Here is a 19,519-nt window from a genome sequence, read left to right on the forward strand (position 1 = left end):
TTAATAATGTTAATATCACTATCTAATCCATAAACTCAAACTCTATACCCTAAATCCAAATTCTAAACCCTAAATTCTAAATTATAAACCCAAACTCTATACCCTAAACCCAAATTTTAAACTCTAAACCCAAACCATAAATCATAAACTCAAAAACCTGAACTCTAAACCCAAATCTATACTCTAAACCCAAATCCTAGACTCTAAATCCAAAACGTAAATACAAAATCCAAACCCTATACCCTAAATATTTGGATTAATATTGATGTTGTTCTTTTAAAATTTAAGGTTAAAAATTAAAGTTTTGATTTAGAATTCATGGTTTGGGTTACGGTCTAGAGTTTGGGTTTAGGGTCTACGGTTTGGGTTTAGGGTTTATGGTTTGGGTTTAGAGTCTAAGTTTTGGGTTTAGGGTTTAGGGTCTAGGGTTTGAGTTTAGGGTTAGTTTTGGGTTTAAAGGTTAGATTTTTCGGTTTATGATTTATGGTTTGGGTTTAGGGTTTAAAATTTGGGTTTAGGGCATAGAATTTAGATTTATAATTTAAAATTTAAGGTTTAGAATTTGGATTTAGGGTATAGAGTTTGAGTTTATGGATTAAATAGTGACATTTGCATTATTAAATATGACATTATTTATTTTTTAAATTATTTAATTATTAATCTAGTTGGCACTTTAATTGGTTATTAGGGAGGTGGTGAATTTAAAGGTCCACCATAAGGGGTGAACCCAAGTCTTGTCCAAAAAACAAGGACAAGACTTAGGTTCACCCCCTATGGTGAACCTTTAAATTTACCACACCATTTATGATCAATGAAAATTACATGTAGATAATTAAATAAAATATATTAAATTTATTTTAAAATAGTTAAAAAAAGAATAATGACAATTCTAAATCACAAATCTTAATTTTTAAATCCTAAATAGTAATTTCTAAATCTAAATCCTATACCCTAAATCAAAATTCTATACCCTAAACCCAAATCCTAGATCCTAAACCCAAATCCTAGATCCTAAACCCAAACCAAAATTCTAAATTCTAAACCCAAACCATAAATCTTAAATCTAAACCAAGTACCCTAAACCCAAATCGTAGACCCTAAACCCAAACCTTATACCCTAAACCCAAATTCTATACCCTAAACCCAAATTGTAAACTCTGAACCCAAACCGTATATCCGAAACCCAAATCCTATACCTTAAATCCAAACCGTAAACCATAAAATTTAAATTTAAATTTAGGGTTTACGGTTTAGGTTTAAGATCTAGGATTTAGGTTTAGGATATACGGTTTGGGTTTAGGGTCTAGGATTTGGATTTAGGGTATTAGATTTAGATTTAAGGTTTATGGTTTGGGTTTAGGGTCTAAGATTTGGGTTTAGGGTATAGGATTTTGGTTTAGGGTATAGAGTTTGGATTTAGAAATTAGTATTTAAGGTTTAAAAATTAAGATTTGTGGTTTAGAATTGACATTATTCTTTTTTAACTATTTTAAAATAAATTTATAGTGTTTTATTTAATTATCTACATGTCATTTTCATTGGTTATAAATAGTGTGGTGAATTTAAAGGTTCACTATAGGGGATGAACCTAAGTCTTGTCCTATATTAAACCAAAAGCGAGCCGACAAAAAAAGTCAATAATTAGTATTGTAGTTTGTTTATGTTTTAAAAGAGAGCATTAACCAGATCAACGATTGTATATATATCATATAAGATTAATTTGTTTGAAGTCATTATCGAATCCAAAATAACAGCCTTTTTCTTAATATTCTAATACCACCTCACTATCGAAAGGTTACTATTTAAAGGAACGCCTCAAATTTGCAAGAAAGAAAGTCCATCAACTAAGGCTAGGCAAGCCAGAAATAGACTATCTGTCATGGAGAATGAAGAAGGAGTACCTGTTTACGAAGATGAACAAATAGCTTCAGTAATCTGCAAGTTCTATGAGGAAATTTTCAAATCATCAGGTCTGGATGGCGCTCAAACGATTGATAAAGCCTTAAAACCCTGCATCAACCAGCAGACAAATGAGGACCTCATCAGAAAGCCAACGCCTCAGGAAATCAAAGAAGCTACCTTCGTTATCCATCCGGACAAAGCCCTTGGACCGGATGGATTCTCGGCTAGCTTTTTCTAGGCAAATTGGGAAGTGGTTGGACCGGCGGTTATCGAGGAGATCCAAGGTTTCTTTGAGCATGGGAGAATTCGTACCTCGCAAAACGAAACACATGTGAGACTTATTCCAAAAAGCATAGGAGTTAAGAGAGTGGGAGACTATAAACCGATAGCATTATGTAATGTGTTCTTTAACATCATATCCAAAATGTTATCTATCCGACTAAAGCCAATACTGGAGTCCATCATATCTGAGAATCAATCAGCGTTCATACCTGGAAGAGCTATATCAGATAACGTGCTAATCACTCATGAGATGCTTCACTATCTTAAGATGTCTCAAGCCCAAGTGAAATGCACGATGGCCGTAAAAACGGATATGTCAAAGGTCTACGACAGAGTAGAGTGGTCTTTTCTAGCTCAAGTGATGCAGAAACTAGGATTCCATGACATATGGGTAAACTGGATTGTACAATGCATATCTACAGTCTCCTATTCCTATCTCATCAAGGACAAAGCTATGGGAGCAGTCACACCGCAAAGGGGGATTAGACAGGGAGACCCTCTATCACCCTACCTATTTATCCTATGTGGGGAAGTTCTATCAAGACTATGCACTAGAGCAAAGAAAAACGGGACCTTACACGGTATCAAGGTAGCAAGAGGGAGCCCCGCAATCAACCATCTTATATTCGCTGACGACACTATGTTCTTCTGTCAAGCAACTAAGGAGAGCTGTGGCACGCTTCAAAGCATCCTCCTGCAATATGAAGAAGCGTCAGGACAAAGAATAAATAAGGATAAATCCTCTATTACATTCTCATCTAAGACACCAACAGAGCTGAAAGCAGTAATCAAAGATAGCTTGGACATACATAAAGAGGGGGGAACAAGTAAATACCTGGGGTTATCAGAGCACTTCGGCAGAAGAAAGCGTGACCTGTTCACATCGATAGTTGATAAAATAAGACAAAGAGCAGCAACAAGATCGACAAAGTTTCTGTCAAAGGCCGGTAAACTTACAATGCTTAAGTCGGTACTAACGGCCATCCCAACGTACCCAATGTCTTGTTTTGAGCTTCCTGCAAGCCTATGCAAACGCATACAGTCAGTCCTAACATGATACTGGTGGGATGATTCAGAAGATCACAGGAAGATGAGTTGGGTTTCATGGGATAAAATGACCAAACCTAAATCAGTTGGAAGCCTAGGATTCCGAGATATACAATTCTTCAACCAGGCGCTAGTAGCTAAGCAAGCATGGAAAGTCCTAACGAAACCGGGAAGCCTACTAGCAAAGATACTACTAGGGAAGTACTGTCACAAGCAATCACTCCTAACAGTAAACGCCCCTACCAATTGCTCACATGGTTGGAGAAGTCTCCTACATGGAAGAGACCTGCTAAAGGGATACTTAGGGAAAGCTATTGGAAACGGATGTACTACTAGTGTATGGAAAGACACATGGGTTTCCCTAACCAGTCAAGTGAAGCCCTATGGTCCTATTGCAGAAGCAGATATGGACCTTACTGTGTCGGATCTCCTAACTGATGACATGCAATGGAACACTAAGAGACTAAAGGAAGTATTACCTCTGCTGGTGGATCAGATCAAGTGCATCAAACCGAGTAGTACGGGAGCTGAAGATGTGTTCATCTGGCAACCAACCTCTTCTGGGGACTATACAACTAAATCAGGCTACGCGGTAGCTGCAACGAAAGGGTCAACCCTCCTAGTACCAAACTCTGATCTGTTCAACTGGATACGTGATGTGTGGGCAACAGAATGTTCCCCTAAGATGAAGGTCTTCACTTGGTCTATAATCCAACGAGCACTGCCTCTTGGAGAGAACCTACAAAGCAGAGGAATACATGCTCAAGCTAAGTGTATACGCTGTAATGAGTTAGAAACAGCTAAGCACATCTTTTTCGATTGTCCTTTTGCAAAAGAGGTATGGAGTCTAATACTTCTCAAGGAAGTAGTTCACCTAGCTACAGCAACGGACTTCAAAGAAGCGGTAGTGGCATTCAAAAGAGCAGTATGCCTCCCACCATCAGGAATCACCGGAAGCATCCTACCGTGGATCTCTTGGACACTCTGGACGGCTCGGAACACACTAATCTTCAAGAAGCGACACCTAACCAAAGAAGAAGTTGCAACGAAAGGACTAAGATTAGCAAGAGAATGGTGTCAAACTCAGAACCAAACCGCAAAGATGGAAAAATCAATACATGTAGGCCCTACAAGAGTGAAGAATCGACATGCAGACCCTACCATCCCAACCTGCAAATCAGATGCAGCATGGGCCAAAGATACGCAGAAAGCGGGGCTAGCGTGGATCATCAACGGACCGGAGGAAGCGCCGATCAAACAAGGATCGACAGTACAGGATTTCGTCACCTTGCCGATTGTAACAGAAGCTTTAGCTCTCCGATTGGGCCTCATCGCAGCAGTGAATCTCGGTCTCCCAAGGATCAAGATGCTCTCTGAAAACGCAACGCTCATCAGAGCAATCAACAACGACGCCCAGAACAAAGAGATTTACGGAATCGTTCGCGATATCCAGCAAATCTCATCTGTGTTCGTCGATATCTCCTTTGTTTTTCTCTCTCGATCTCAAAACAATCAAGCCGATAGCTTGGCAAAACAAGTCTTAGCGGGCTCTGTTTCTTCTGGTTGCCCATTGGGCTAGACTTTGGGCCTGAGGCCATGGACCTTTTATTTCTTGCATTTTTAATATAAGCCATTTGACAAAAAAAAATTTGCAAAAAAGATAAATTTATTAATGCAAACAAAAAGACGAAGCCGGCCCAACATATATAATATTTATAAGTCCAAAAAAATATCTTCAACGTTAGTGGGAACCCTCTAATTTAGAAAGCAAATCCAATGTATTATACATATATATATAAACATACTGTACTTAAGAAAAAATTAAGATCTTAACATTAACATTGAGTATTAAGAAGACAAACATTAAAAATGGTGTATCAAGGTCATTCCTTCACCCTATTTTTTCTCTTCGCAACCCTAATTTCACTTGGTGAATCCAATACCACCCGTAAGCTCCTGCAAACTTCTAATAACTATGAACCTCTACATTCTCCTCTTCCATCTCCGGTCTATTCTCCCCCGGCTGATCTTCCACCTCCTCCAAGTTCGGTTTATTCTCCCCCGGCTGATCTTCCACCTCCTCCAAGTTTGGTTTATTCTCCTCCTCCAACTGATCTGCCTCCTCCTCCTAGTCCAGTTTATTCTCCACCGGCTGATCTTTGTCCTACTCCGGTCTATCCCCCTCCGATTGATCTTCCTCTCCCTCCTACTCCGATATATCCTCCTCCTCAAGCTTACAAAGCCTTCTATTATAGGAAATCTCCACCACCACCACCTTCCCGCCCATGGTGGTGGTTGTTGTAAAGCGTTAAGACATAAGTGCATAAAAAGTGTAATGTCTTTGATGTCTTAATATCCCGAGGTGGTTGTTGTGAAGCTTTTTTCTTTTTGCTCTTTTGTAGAGCGAGTGAAGTTTGATGATCCATGCATTAACGATTTGTTAACTTTTTTTTTTGGTTGTATGTATTGGCTCTTTTCAGTTTGTAGAATTATTAAACTTTCTCTACTAATTCAACATAATTTATGCATGTCTTTGTTAATGGACTAAGGACTTGTTTGTTAATTTTACAAATCATAAATTTTCATCATAAACATAATCTAATACTATAAAGAAGAGGATCTCTCTTCTCCTATACTGCCACGTCAATAATAGGTCACTCTCAGCACGACAAGTGGCAATGAAATACTATCCGCAACGTTTGAAAAAACCAATTTTTGTTGATAGTTTCATGAATAGGTTGTATTTTTCAATATATTTTTTTTAAAATGTTATTTTTGGAAAGTTTTTATTTATCGAGAAATATAGGAGATTTAGGATTGTAATTTAGAGATTATGATAACAAGATTTTTTGTTGATAAATGAGTGTTAGTTCAGAAATTTTTATCAATAAGTTGTATTTTAAATATTTTTTTTTAAAACTGCTATTTTGGATAATTTTCATTTTTAGAGAACTATTGTAGATTTGTGATTGTGATTTAAAAATTAGGATAACATGAATTTTTGTTAATAGATAAGTATTATTTCAGAATTTTTCATCAATATGTTGTATTTTTAAATATATTTTTTTAAAAACTGCTACTTTTGGAAATTTTTCATTTAATAGAGAACTATTGTAGATTTGGGATTATGATTTAAAAATTAGGATAACATAAATTTTTGTTGATAGATGAATATTCTTTCTGAAAAACTGCTATTTTTGAAAAGTTTTTATTTTATAAAGAAATATAGTAGATTTAGGATTGTGATTTAGATATTATGATAACAAGAATTGTTTTTTGATAGATAAGTATTCTTTCATAATTTTTAACAATATGTTGTATTTTTAAATATATTTTTTAAAAACTGCTATTTTTTTAAATTTTAATTTATAGTGAAATATAGTAGATTTAGGATTGTGATTTATAGATTAAGATAACAGAAATTTTTGTTGATAGTTTCATCAATAGGTTGTATTTTTAAATGTTTTTTTTAAAACTGCTATTTTCGGATAGTTTTAATTTTATAGAGAAATATAGGAGATTTAAGATTGTGATTTAGATATTAGGATAACAAGAATTTTTGTTGATAAATGAGTATTCTTTCAGAAATTTTCATCAACAGATTGTATTTTTAAATATTTTCTTAACAAACTACTATTTTTGGAAAATTTATATTTATAGAGAAACATAGTAGATTTGAGATTGTGATTTAGAGATTAGGATAACAAGAATTTTTGTTGATATATAAGTATTCTTTCATATTTTTTCATCAATAGGTTGTATTTTCAAATATTTCTTTTAAAATTTGATAGTTTTGGAAAGTTTTCATTTTATAGAGAAATATAGGATATTTAGGATTGTTATTTAAAAATTATGATAACTAGAATTTTTGTTGATATATGAATATTAGTTCAAAATTTTTCATCAATATGTTTTAATAATATTTTTTTAAACTAATATTTTTGAAAATTTTTCATTTTATAGAGAATTATCGTAGATTTGGGTTGTGATTTGTAGATTTGGAGATTAGGATAACAAGAATTTTTGTTGATAGATAAGTATTAACTCAGAATTTTGAATCAATAGGTTGTATTTTTAAATATTTTTTTGAAAACTACTATTTTGGAAAGTTTCCATTTTATTGAGAACTATTGTAGATTTGAGATTATGATTTAAAAATTAGGATAACATGAGTTTTTGTTGATAGATGAGTATTCTTTTAGAATTTCATTAATATGTATTTTTAAATATTTTTTTAAAAACTGCTATCTTTGGAAAGTTTTCATTTTATAGAGAAATATAGTATATTTGATATTCTGATTTAGAGATTAAGATCACAAGAATTTTGTTGATAGATAAGTATTATTTCCGAATTTTTCATCAATACGTTGTATTCTAAAATATTTTCTTTTAAAAACTGCTAGTTTGGAAAGTTTTCATTTTATAGAGAATTATATTAGATTTGGGATTGTGATTTAGAGATTAGGATAACAAGAATTTTTGTTGATAGATAAGTATTCTTTCATAATTTTTCATCAATAGGTTGTATTTTCAAATATTTCATTTAAAAAGTTGCTATTTTTGGAAAGTATTCATTTTATAGAGAACTATTGTAGATTTGAGATTGTGATTTAAAATTAGGATAACATGAATTTTTGTTGATAGATGAGTATTCTTTCAGAATTTTTCATCAATATATTGTATTTTTAAATTTATTTTTTAAAACTGCTATTTTGGAAAAAAAAAACTTATAGAGAAATATAGTATATTTGATATTTTGATTTAGAGATTGTATTAGTTCAGAATTTTTTATCAATAGATTGTATTTTAAAATATTTTTTAAAAAATTGTTATTTTTGGAAAGTTTTCATTTTATAGAGAACTATTGTAGATTTGAGATTTTGATTTAAAAATTAGGATAACATGAATTTTTGTTTATAGATGAGTATTCTTTAGAATTTTTCATCAATATGTTGTATTTTTAAATATTTTGTTTTTTTAACTTTTACTTTTGGAAAGTTTTCATTTAATAGAGAACTATTGTAGATTTAAGATTGTGATTTAAAAATTAGGATAACATGAATTTTTGTTGATATATGAGTATTAGTTCAGAATTTTTCATCAATATGTTGTAAATATTTTTTTAAAAACTGCTATTTTTGAAAAGTTTTCATTTTATAGTAGATTTGGTATTGTGATTTGGAGATTTGGAGATCATGATAACAAGAATTTTTATTGATAGATAAGTATTCATTCAGAATTTTTCATCAATAAGTTGTATTTTAAAATATTTTTTGAAAAACTGCTATTTTTGAAAAGCTTTCATTTTATTGAGTACTATTGTAGATTTGAGATTGTGATTTAAAAATTAGGATAACATGAATTTTTGTTGATGATGAATATTCTTGCAGAATTTTTCAACAATAGGTTGTATTTTAAATATATATTTTTTTTTAAACTGCTACTTTTGGAAATGTTTCATTTTATAGATAATATAGATATTTGATATTGTGATATAGAGATTAGGATAACAAGAATTTTTGTTGATAGATTGTATTTTTAAATATATTTTTTTAAAACTGATATTTTTGTAAAGTTTTCATTTTATAGAGAAATATAATAGATTTAGGATTGTGATTTAGAGATTATGATAACAAAAATTTTTGTTGATAGTTTCAGGAATAGGTTGTATTTTAAATATATATGTTTTAAACTTCTATTTTTGGAAAATTTTCATTTTATAGATAACTATTGTAGATTTGAGATTGTGATTTATGAATTAGGATAACATGAAGTTTTGTTGATAGATGAGTATTCTTTCAGAATTTTTCATCAATATATTGTATTTTTAAATATATTTTTAAAAAACTTCTATTTTTGTAAAATTTTCATTTTATAGAGAGCTATTGTAGATTTGAGATTGTGATTTAAAAATTAGGATAATATGAAGTTTTGTTGATAGATGGGTATTCTTTCAGAATTTTTCATCAATATGTTGTATTTTTAAAAATATATTTTTAAAAATTTTATTTTTGGAAAGTTTTTATTTTATAGAGAACTATTCTAGATTTCGGATTGTGATTTAAAAATTAGGATAACATGATTATATCAGAATTTTTCATCAATAGGTTGTATTTTCAAATATTTCCTTTAAAAATTGATATTTTTGGAAAGTTTTCATTTTATAGAGAAATATAAGATATTTAGGATTGTGATTTAGAAATTATGATAACAAATTTTTTTGTTGATATATGAGAATTAGTTCAGAATTTTTCATCAATATGTTGTAAATATTGTTTTAAAATGCTATTTTGAAACCTTTTCATTTTATAGAGAATTATAGTAGATTTGGGATTGTGATTTGGAGATTTGTAGATTAGGATTACAAGAAGTTTTTGTTGATAGATAAGTATTAATTCAGAATTTTGAATCAATAGGTTGTATTTTTAAATATTTTTTTGAAAAAATTGCTATTTTTGAAAAGTTTCCATTTTATTGAGAACTATTGTAGATTTGAGATTGTGATTTAAAAATTAGGATAACATGAATTTTTTTATAGATGAATATTTTTTCAGAATTTTTCATTAGTAGGTTGTATTTTAAAATATTTTTTTAAGACTGCTATTTTTGGAAATTTTTTATTTTATAGAAAAATATAGTATATTTGATATTGTGATTTAGAGATTAGGATAATAAGAATTTTTGTTGATAGATAAGTATTCTTTGATAAATTTCCTCTTTTTCTTTTAACGTTTTTCCCCGTTTAAATAATTTTTCCTCCTTAGTCTAGTGGTTTGACTAAGGGTTCATTAATGCTTCTACACGAGGAGGTCTGGGTTTCGAGTCCCAGTGAAAACGAAATTATGCGAATTAAGGGAGAGAAGGCTTACAAGAGGTTCTGCAGCATGGCGCAAGGAATACCGTTAGGCATGGATACGATAGGATGGTTCAGGAGAGGTGATGCAGTCAGTGACGGGTAAAATTATCAGCTGTAAAACCATCTGTAATATTCTCATAGTTTGTAATAGCATAATTATGCAAGTTAAAAAAAAAATTCCTCACTTTTTTCACTACACTTTTTTTGTGTGTAAATGTAAAATTTTATATCAAATTTCCTTTGACAAAAAAAAAATTATATCAAATTTTCTTTGTGAAAGCAGTTACATACAAACAAGTAGCAGAATGAAAATTAAACCTAATGCAACACCAGAGAGGAAGAAAAAACAACACCAAATAATATTCGGACAATGAAACTAATTCAAACAACGCTAACTAGTTGAAGAAACAGCAGAAGCTTGACAATAGGCAGCATTGACGCAAGAGATAAACCTTTGAAGAAACACAAGACCACGCCTTGGTAGAATTTGGCTTGTCCGCAGCGCTACTCCAAATGATTGGATTCATACTCTCGCAGCTTTGCCAAACCGCAAGCTCAAGACTCAAACCACCACCGGTAGTAGGAGATGACGAGAGCCCCAGAAGACCTTAGAGCGCCTACTGGCTAGTCCGAAGATCACCGGAAGCTGCACTTATTCGGCTCGACTTCAGAACAAATGCGAGCCAGCAGAAAAACGGGTGCGGCGAGAGCCACATCTTGACGTCGCTCCTCCTACACTTGAAAGTCAAAATTTAGTTAAAGGGTCCCAGTTTTTTTCTCTCTTCTTGCCTGATTTTATAACTCTTGATTCTCATAGCAGTTAATGCTCATGGCCAGTAAATTCTTGTGAAAGTTTGATCTTTTAAACAGAGGAAAGATCCCAGTTGTTCAACAAGATGAGTGTAACAGTTTCGAAGATGGATGATTATGAAGTCGTGGAACAGATCAGAAGAGGAGCTTTTGGTTCTGTTTTTCTTGTAATTCACAAGTTAGAGAGACGAAGATGGGTTAAAGAAGAGAAAAAATATCTCAATTTCGAGTTTGTTGTTTCTTGATCAAATCTATCTATTCTTCTTTGTAGTTATGTGCTAAAGAAGATTCGTTTGGCTAAATAAACAGAGAGATGCAATCTTGCTGCTATCCAAGACATTAAAATTACGTTTTTAACTTGTAAGTTTTGATTCTTGAAAACTCAAAAATGTGTGTGTTTATGACAATGAAATTCAGTTTTCATATCAAAGCTTAAGAGCCCTTACATAACATGGGTTGAAAGGTGATTTAGCCTGAGTTCAAAGCTCATAATGAAGATCCAAATTCACATAATTTTTACTGGTTATCTAGGATTGTGTGTGCATTATAACTAGTTATTGTGAGGGTGGAGACATGTAAGGCAATCACATTCAAATTTTATGTTTCTTTTTGGTTGTTCTCTGGGGGTTTATTTTTATGATTTTGGTAAATGCAGGACTCAAACGTCAAAGAAAGCTGGTAGTAACATTTGTATCCACATACCGACGCCCTCTGAGGAAATGAGTAATCATTAGACAATTATTTGGTATTAGACAAGTAATGAACTGATATTGAATCTAACATGAGGATTATCTTCTTCAGTGTAGAATCTATGCAGATGGATGGTTCAGCTACTGTTGGCTATAGATTAACTCCATAAGAATCGATTTCTTTACTGTGACCTTAAGGTAAATCAGTTTCTATTTTACTCTATGCTTCAATGGAACAGATCACTCACAAACAATGCAAACCAAATTTATACAGTGCTCCAACATATTCCTCACCAAAGAAAACTAGATTCTCAGATTGTGGGAACAACAAACATGTTCCCTGAACTTCTTGCAGATATACCTTACAGCTACAAATCTGATATTTGGTCTTTAGGTTCATTCTCTTCTTGAACTTACACAATCCTTAGAACTTCTGGTTTCTTGAACTTGTTCTTGATTTTTCTGAAAGATTTTGGGTTTACAGGTTGTTGTATATATGTTTAAGGCTCCTGTAAGAAAATTTCTCATTTGTCTTCTGTTAAATCTGAAATCTCTTTCGAACTTTTTTGAAAATTCTGTTTCTTGGAAACAGGACATGGCTAGACTCATAAACAAGATTAACCGCTCTTCTTTTTCTTTCCTCCCGGTCATGTATTCCTCTTCATTGTAAGTATACATGTGCATTTACTTTGGTATAGTTTACAAGTTTTTGAGTGTTGAATGCTAAGAGTTTCTGGTATGCTTTTTTTTTGCAGAAAACTATGTAATGTAGCGCAAGAACCCTGAACATAGACCAACTGTGATGTTGAGTTCCATTAGTTTCTTCTTTTTGCGGCATTTATAGGCTTCAGAATTGTTAAGACATCCTTTTACTTACAGCCATATGTTGCAAAATGCCAAATTTTGTCTCCAGTTTTCAAACCAGTTGTGTCCAAAACAGAGCACAACACCTACGAAAACAGAACAGGCGAGACCGTCTTCCCCAAGGACGGGCACTGCCAAATCCGCGAGAACACCCGTTAAACGTATTCAAGAGGTAGCAGAAGAAGTAGAGGAAATAGAGATAAGGAGAAAAGAATACAAGTTCTAGTTCAAAAGACATAGAGAGACCATGAAAGACCTAAGAGAAGTCATTGATTACCACATTAACCCTACAACGTTAATATTGGCAGAAGAGCCCAAGAAGTGAGTAGAGAGCAGAAGCATTGGAATCTTTGTTGGAGCTTGTGCAGGTTTACTTAGGCAAGAAAAGTTGGATGAACTCAGAATTAGAAGGGTTCTTAAAGCCTTTTGGAGATGAAACAGTTTCATCAAGATAAACCGCGATTTGGATCACCAGAAGTCTCATGAATGTAAAGAGAAAGCAAAATGATAATGAAACCAATCCTTTAGAAAGAAACACTAAACTCAACTTTTTCATGCAGCCATTTTGTGTATAAAGATATTAATCACAAAGCAATAAAGTTACTAATCAGATTTATAAAATCTGATCAACAAGCGCTTATATAGGACAATATTATTTTATTATTATCATATACTCATAAAAGTATTAGTGTAATAACTTATACAATGAGATTATACATCAAAATGGGTTATTTGACAAAATTATTTTCCATAGATTCTAAAGAACCTATCATAACAAAAAAGAGTTTTGTTATCTCGTAGAGCCCCTCCTCAATATATATATATATTTACTGCAAGAGAAGAGCCAAGAAGGCGGAGAATGATGCAGCAACGATGGAGCCAACCACCGGAAAAGCCACGGTGGCAGAGGAAGCACCTGGTGCTGGTGCTGGAGACTCCATGGTAGCTGCTGTGGCTGAGCTCACTAACACAACCGAGACAAAGAGGGCGACAAAGAAGTTGTTGATGTTCTTCATTGCCATTATTTCTTTTTTGTTTATTTTGTTGATGTTAGTTTTGTATTTTTCTTTTTGGATGGCTTGAAGGTGAAGGTGGTGGAGGTATTTATATAATTAACAATATGTGGAAGGAGAAAAGAAGAGAGTTTCAAGGTCAGCCATTAATTAGCAAGACATGATTCTCCAGTTTTTGCTGCTAAGTTTAGGTATGCATCAATGGCAAAAATACACTAGAGCTATAATTGTTCTTGGATTGTTTGAATGAGTCTGATAAAAGTTGAAAAAATAGTCTAATAAAAAAGAAGGAAACTTTGCAAAAAACATTTTTGGTGCACAAATGATCACATGAGATATAAACTTACAAGCTCATCGTCTAAGTCAAACTCAGCTCCAGAAAGTAAAGACTTCAAAAAAAAAAAAGAGAAAAACATATCACCAAAGTCATAAACTAAAAACGCAATAGCTATTTCAGAAGTTCAAAACCTCTGGTTTTTGAGATTGTGTGTGTTTTACCTTGCAGACATACAGGCGGCCATGCCAACAAACACAGGCACCAGGGGCGAAGCCACGCTGTCAGACAAAGGGTGCATGTGTACCCACAATAATAATAAAGTTTACATTTTTTTTTTGAGAAAAAAAGTTAAAGCCAGATCTATTAAATACACAAATCTAATCTCCGGATGGAGGTATAGTCCACGGATAGACTTTTTTATAGGCATTCAAATGAGCCGAAAGCAATAGTCCATATCCGTGTGGCCGGTGGCGTTTGAACCCGGGTTCGCCGTATATGGTTTTTTAAAAGTTTACATTTTTATGCTTAAAACTAATATAATTTGCTAGCTAAATTGGTAAGAAATTTATTGTGCACCCACAGTTTTCAAATTCTATTCTCTCCAATGTTATTTTTTTATTAAATGATGTATCCATACAATAAATCTTCTGGCTTCGCCCCTCCAGCATGCATCAACAAAGAACCCAATGCAACTTACCCAGTTACCCACGATAATTACACCTAGACGGTCATCTAAACCAGAGAGTGTTCCCAATTTGAATGCCTGCCACTTGCTGGTACATACTAACATGCATAATATCGATGGGATTAATAAGGCCCTAGCCCCAGAGTATGTAATGAACTTCATACGGTGTAAATGATAAGTGAATCCATATGCAACCAAAGTTTCACCAAGTATCCGCAATTATTTATGTTCAGCTAAGACATCACCAAATCTTCATATCTAGGAACCGAACTAGCAGCAATGAAAAAAAAAATCTAGCAGCAATGTATTAAACACAAGATCAGCGTTTCTTTTCTTTTAATAGATTTAGAAGAAACAATCCAGTCTTGCCGAAAATTCTGATGGCACAATTACAACAATCTCAGAATACGCATTGATGATCTTCAACGAAAATAATCACACAGTCTTGCCGGACCCTTTGAGTGCTTCCCGTTTTCTACCCAACCTTTCATCATTTACTTTCTCCTTTCTCTTGTCTGTCCCCCTGGTTTATTATGTTGACCCGGACATATGTCCGGTCGATATAACTCTGAGCACCACCATCTACACATGGGTAAACCCGATTTTAGTTTTGAAGAAAATTAGTAAGACTTTCATAAAGCTATGAAAAGGATCAAAACTTTGATTTGGTTTAATTAAAGTCCTTCGCTTTGCTTAGAGATTGATATATCTTTAAATAAAAGAATTAGAATTTGCTCGTAAAATGAATTAATACATTATGAAATTATTGGCGGAGATTTACGAAAAATTGTGTCATTTTTCTTGAAAATTTAGAATTCTTGATCATATTCATAACTAGAAAACAAGTGTATCATACCTTTCATGATATTTGGATTAAAATGTGACAAAAGGATAACTAATTAAAACTTCTTAACATAGAGAGAGCTACAGTAATATGTAAGAGAAATTAAGTAAGAGTGGCTAATGATGCATTAAAGGTTTTGCAGGTCAAATGTTAGTTTTACTTTTACGATACCAAAAATATCACGAAAAATGCTACTATCATAGTTTTGACTTTTGACTAATTTCAAAATACTTGATTCTTGGTATACTTTTACCAGTCCATATTCTAAATTCTAGAGATTGATGTACAAGAGTACTGATGCACGTGGAATTCAGCAAATTGAGTCCGTTACATCTACGAGTAGGAAAATAACTCATGATAACCAAAGCAAATTATATTAACTATATATGAAATAAGACATGTTCGACAAACATATTAACGAAGACCTTAAAACATTAAAGGCTTCTACTATTCTCATAAATAAATATCCAAAAGAAAACACCATCACTCTTGATGTTCGACATCAGAAGCAGCCTCCTCGTCCTCATGATCGCCGAAGCAATCATTGCCAAAACAAGGGACATGACCATTACCAAATGCCTTAACGTGGTCCTTAAGCGACCTCTTGTGCTTAAAATCCGAGCCACATGAGCAATACCAAAGCTTCCCACAATTCTTCTCGTGCGTCCTCCAATCTCCCTTGACCGCAAAAGCATTTCCACATCTACGACAAGCAAAGGGCCTCGCACCATGTTTCCGCTTGTAATGTGTCTGAAGCGTACGGAAGTCCTTGAGCGGCCTTGCCCTCGGGTGGTTTATGTTATTCTTGCAGCCAGGTGCGCAACAGTAGCATGGCAGCCTCAGCATCGCCGTTGGTTGTGTCCCTCTTAGTGACTCTGGTCCTTTTCTGTATTGTGAGCCATGTCCCCACATGTGCATCTAATTCCGGTAAAATAAAAACATGTGTAACGTTAGTACCCATTAAATAAAATACTTCAAGTTATACGCATATATATTTATTTGGTTATATGTTCAAACAAAAAAAAATCAGTTACTCCAAATCTAACTAACTAATCTCGAAATATAACTGTCACAATGTAAATCTGTGCAATGACCAGAGAGATCAGCACAATAGGTAAAAGAGTGTGTATTAGGACTTGCACAAACTTCATATGATTCAAGATATTTATCAGTTTATTCGTATATTTCTAGACACAACAGTGTATAAATTTATGTAGCTTTTACGGTAATAATATTAGTAATACTGATACATGTACTACCAGACTCTATTTTCTTGTGTATATCTGCACAAAAAATGTATATGAGATTGAGATCTAGCCAGAGCCGTGACTATGGTTTAATGAAAAAAGCATTTGCCTTAGGCCTCCAAAATAATATATAGATTTTAGGCCCCCTTAGTCAATAACTTATTTATGGTATAGTGGTTAAAGAGTTTTTGTACGAGGGTGTCGACGTAAGTTCGAATATCAGTCAATGATACTATAGTTGTTACCTAGAGTTCCTATGATTTTAACATATATTTTAAAGATTATTATTAAGATTTTCTTTTGCTACACATTATTTTCTACTATTTCGATTTATTGTTTTCAATAAAATTTTCTGTATGTAGAAGAAAGAAATTATTAATACTATTGTGTAACCTAAAATTCTAATGTTTCGTGACAAAAAAAACCTCTAATGTTTTGCTATATATATATTTTTTTAAGTTTTCTTAATTTTTTTGCCACAAATTTGTTTTGTTTGATTTTTATTTGTTTAAAGTTTATAAAAATTGGTGTATGAAGAAAAAAAACATTTATGTAAGATATTTTTTCTATAGATGTTTTTAGAAATTATCTATTGTCTCAAGTTTTTTTTTGGTCAACATCTCAAGTTAAATTATGAATAATACTATTAATTATGAATAATACTGTTAATTAGAACTATAAGAATAAATGCGTAAATTATTTTTCGCCTTAGGCCTCCAAAAGTGTTCGCACGGCACTGGATCTAGCCACGTATAATTGCTTAGGGTTAATAGGAATTAAATACATAGTCAATTAATCTATGCCATGTAAATATATAAATAGGTATAAGAAAAAGAAAAACATAAATCGCAAGACATCCCTCACTTTCTTTTACTTTTTAGGGTAATGAGTGTTGTGTAGTAGAACTGCGCGAAAATCAAGAGAGCAAAAATGGAAGAGGAACACTAATCATATTTTAGGGTTAGAAGGAGCTAGACTAAAAAGACTACTGGTTAAAGAAGATCATCTTGAATTTAAACCCATTGATTGATTTTAGTTGATCTTCTCATAGCTATCAATCAATGTATCGTACATCTGATGACTTGTACCATCAAATGAAACGTTATTCTCGAGTTTATAGTGGTAGCAATTATTATGAAAATTCGTAATGTGTGCTAGAGACGTTCTCTTGATGAAGATTTGAGAACACAAAGAACGAGAATATTACACTATTTAGAATAACAAATTAAGAAAAGTAAATAAACTGAGAAGCGTTTTTAAAGAACAAAAATCAAATCTTTAAAATTATTCTAGGAAAGTAGGATCTAATTAGAGGTAGGTTTATCGGATGAATATAGACTTACCTGCATGTTGTTGTATCTGTTGAAGGTCTTGAAGCAGAGAGGACAAGAGAACTGTGTAGGACCCATCAGAATCTGAGAAGGAGTAGGGATCCAATAGTGATGATGATTACCCCTTTGTTCACCACCATGACCATCATGATCGGACGCAAGTGTTACTTCTACTACTTGGTATTGATGACGATCTTGATGAAGATCATGATGATGCTCTTGGTCTGAATAATCAAGTATGGCGTCGCTGCTACTGCTCCCACCACCACCGCACGCAATAGCGTCGCCACCGAGGTTTGGTAACCCTAGATGAAGATCCACTGTCACATCATGATTTTGAGTTTCTTGGCACTGACCAAGATCATGATCAAGGAAGTTTGAATTAGAAGATTGTTCGGTCGTCTCCCTGAAATAATATTCATGGTGAGGAACACTGGCTTTTTGATGCTTATGAATGGGGCTTAAGCTAAGGAGAGGAAGAGCTTCTCTAAGTGGAGGAGAGTCAGGTGATGTAGAATTAGGGTTTATGTTTTTGGTATTGCTTGAGTAATATAAGCTGCCATTAGAGTTGTAGATGTGTGAGAGAGAAGTTGAATAGTTGAAGCTATAGTCATAGTGATCAAAAAATCCATTGCTGAAGATACAAGCTGGATCAGACATTACTTTGAGGAGAAGACAGAGAGAATAAGAGAGGGAACCGTATCAAGATGATAGTTTGTTTTATGAGAGGAAAGAGAGCTAGATATGCATGTTTATATTAATGCGTGGGTGTTTATGAGTGTATACACCACATGTTTGCGATGTGACAAAGCGGTAGAAAAATAGCATATGATATTTTATAGGAAAAGGGGTACGAGAAGATGGTAAGAGCACCCGAAATGGGGGTATTTAAGTAAAAGTCATTAGGAACAAAATAATTAAATAATCGATAGGTTTTACTAAAAATTAATGATTCGAATTTTAAAATTCTTAAATAAGGATTAGTTCTTAGGGAATTCTTAACACGTGTCGGTCCGCGATTGATTGATATTTTTTATTATTTTAATCTAAAAAAAAATTAAAATTAAAAAATACTATTCCTAAAGATTGAGATCCACCATTGCATATGCTCTAAGTAGAAAAGAAACAAAGAAAAAATTTGAAGAAGGGAAATTAATGAGACTTGCTATCTTAGGAAACGAAGTTCACGCATGCATATAATAAAATAAAGGCCATTATTAAATATTTATAAGCATAAGTTTTAACAATATTATTTAAACTTTCTTGTCACAAAATTATGTCAAAAAAAAAAAATTTCTTGTCACAGAATAGTGGATATCTAAGATCGGGTTAAACCCGAGTGCATGTATGGTTTTATTGGCGAATTGAGAGACTTTCCATAACAAATGTACCTCAAAATCACATCTTCGAATTTCTATGTTAGTGAGAGAATTAATATATATAATTTGATACATAAGAATTCAGTCAAACTTTTTTTTATCAATAAAGGATCAGTGTTAAATAAGATACAAGTATATGCTAAGTTGCTAACATAACAATCACTCAAAAACTAATGCGTACAATTATATCAAATTGGTCTTTATTTCTATTTTTATTAACTTGATTAATAAAAAGTTTAGGTTCAATGTTGTATAGTTGGCATAATAATTAATGTTTTGGTTTGATAATTAGT

At 32.8% G+C, this 19,519-nt stretch overlaps 3 protein-coding genes and 1 pseudogene across 4 annotated transcripts; 3 read left to right on the plus strand and 1 right to left on the minus strand.

The window, feature by feature from the left end:
* The first annotated feature begins 3,298 nt into the window (after nt 1–3,298).
* LOC108829076 (uncharacterized) lies at nt 3,299–4,810 on the plus strand. Its single transcript, XM_018602734.1, has one exon. It carries the CDS (start codon nt 3,299–3,301, stop codon nt 4,808–4,810), a length of 1,512 nt encoding a protein of 503 aa, XP_018458236.1.
* A 278-nt stretch (nt 4,811–5,088) lies between these two features.
* Nucleotides 5,089–5,548, plus strand: LOC108829077 (proline-rich extensin-like protein EPR1). Its single transcript, XM_018602735.2, has one exon. It carries the CDS (start codon nt 5,101–5,103, stop codon nt 5,533–5,535), a length of 435 nt encoding a protein of 144 aa, XP_018458237.1. The 5' UTR covers nt 5,089–5,100; the 3' UTR covers nt 5,536–5,548.
* A 4,525-nt stretch (nt 5,549–10,073) lies between these two features.
* Nucleotides 10,074–13,520, plus strand: LOC108829080 (serine/threonine-protein kinase Nek6-like; annotated as a pseudogene). Its single transcript, XR_008934748.1, has 7 exons — nt 10,074–10,167; nt 10,958–11,064; nt 11,704–11,784; nt 11,861–11,980; nt 12,071–12,097; nt 12,179–12,252; nt 12,342–13,520. The product of XR_008934748.1 is annotated as a serine/threonine-protein kinase Nek6-like (transcript).
* Nucleotides 13,521–15,752: 2,232 nt separating this feature from the next.
* On the minus strand, nt 15,753–18,528 carry LOC108829098 (zinc finger protein WIP4-like). The gene is made up of 2 exons (XM_018602754.1): nt 17,860–18,528; nt 15,753–16,187 (listed from the first exon to the last, which is right to left on the minus strand). Exons 1-2 carry the CDS (start codon nt 18,505–18,507, stop codon nt 15,753–15,755), a joined length of 1,083 nt encoding a protein of 360 aa, XP_018458256.1. The 5' UTR covers nt 18,508–18,528.
* Nucleotides 18,529–19,519: the final 991 nt, after the last annotated feature.

Source organism: Raphanus sativus, chromosome 6, assembly GCF_000801105.2.
Source record: "Raphanus sativus cultivar WK10039 chromosome 6, ASM80110v3, whole genome shotgun sequence".
Taxonomy (NCBI): domain Eukaryota; kingdom Viridiplantae; phylum Streptophyta; class Magnoliopsida; order Brassicales; family Brassicaceae; genus Raphanus; species Raphanus sativus.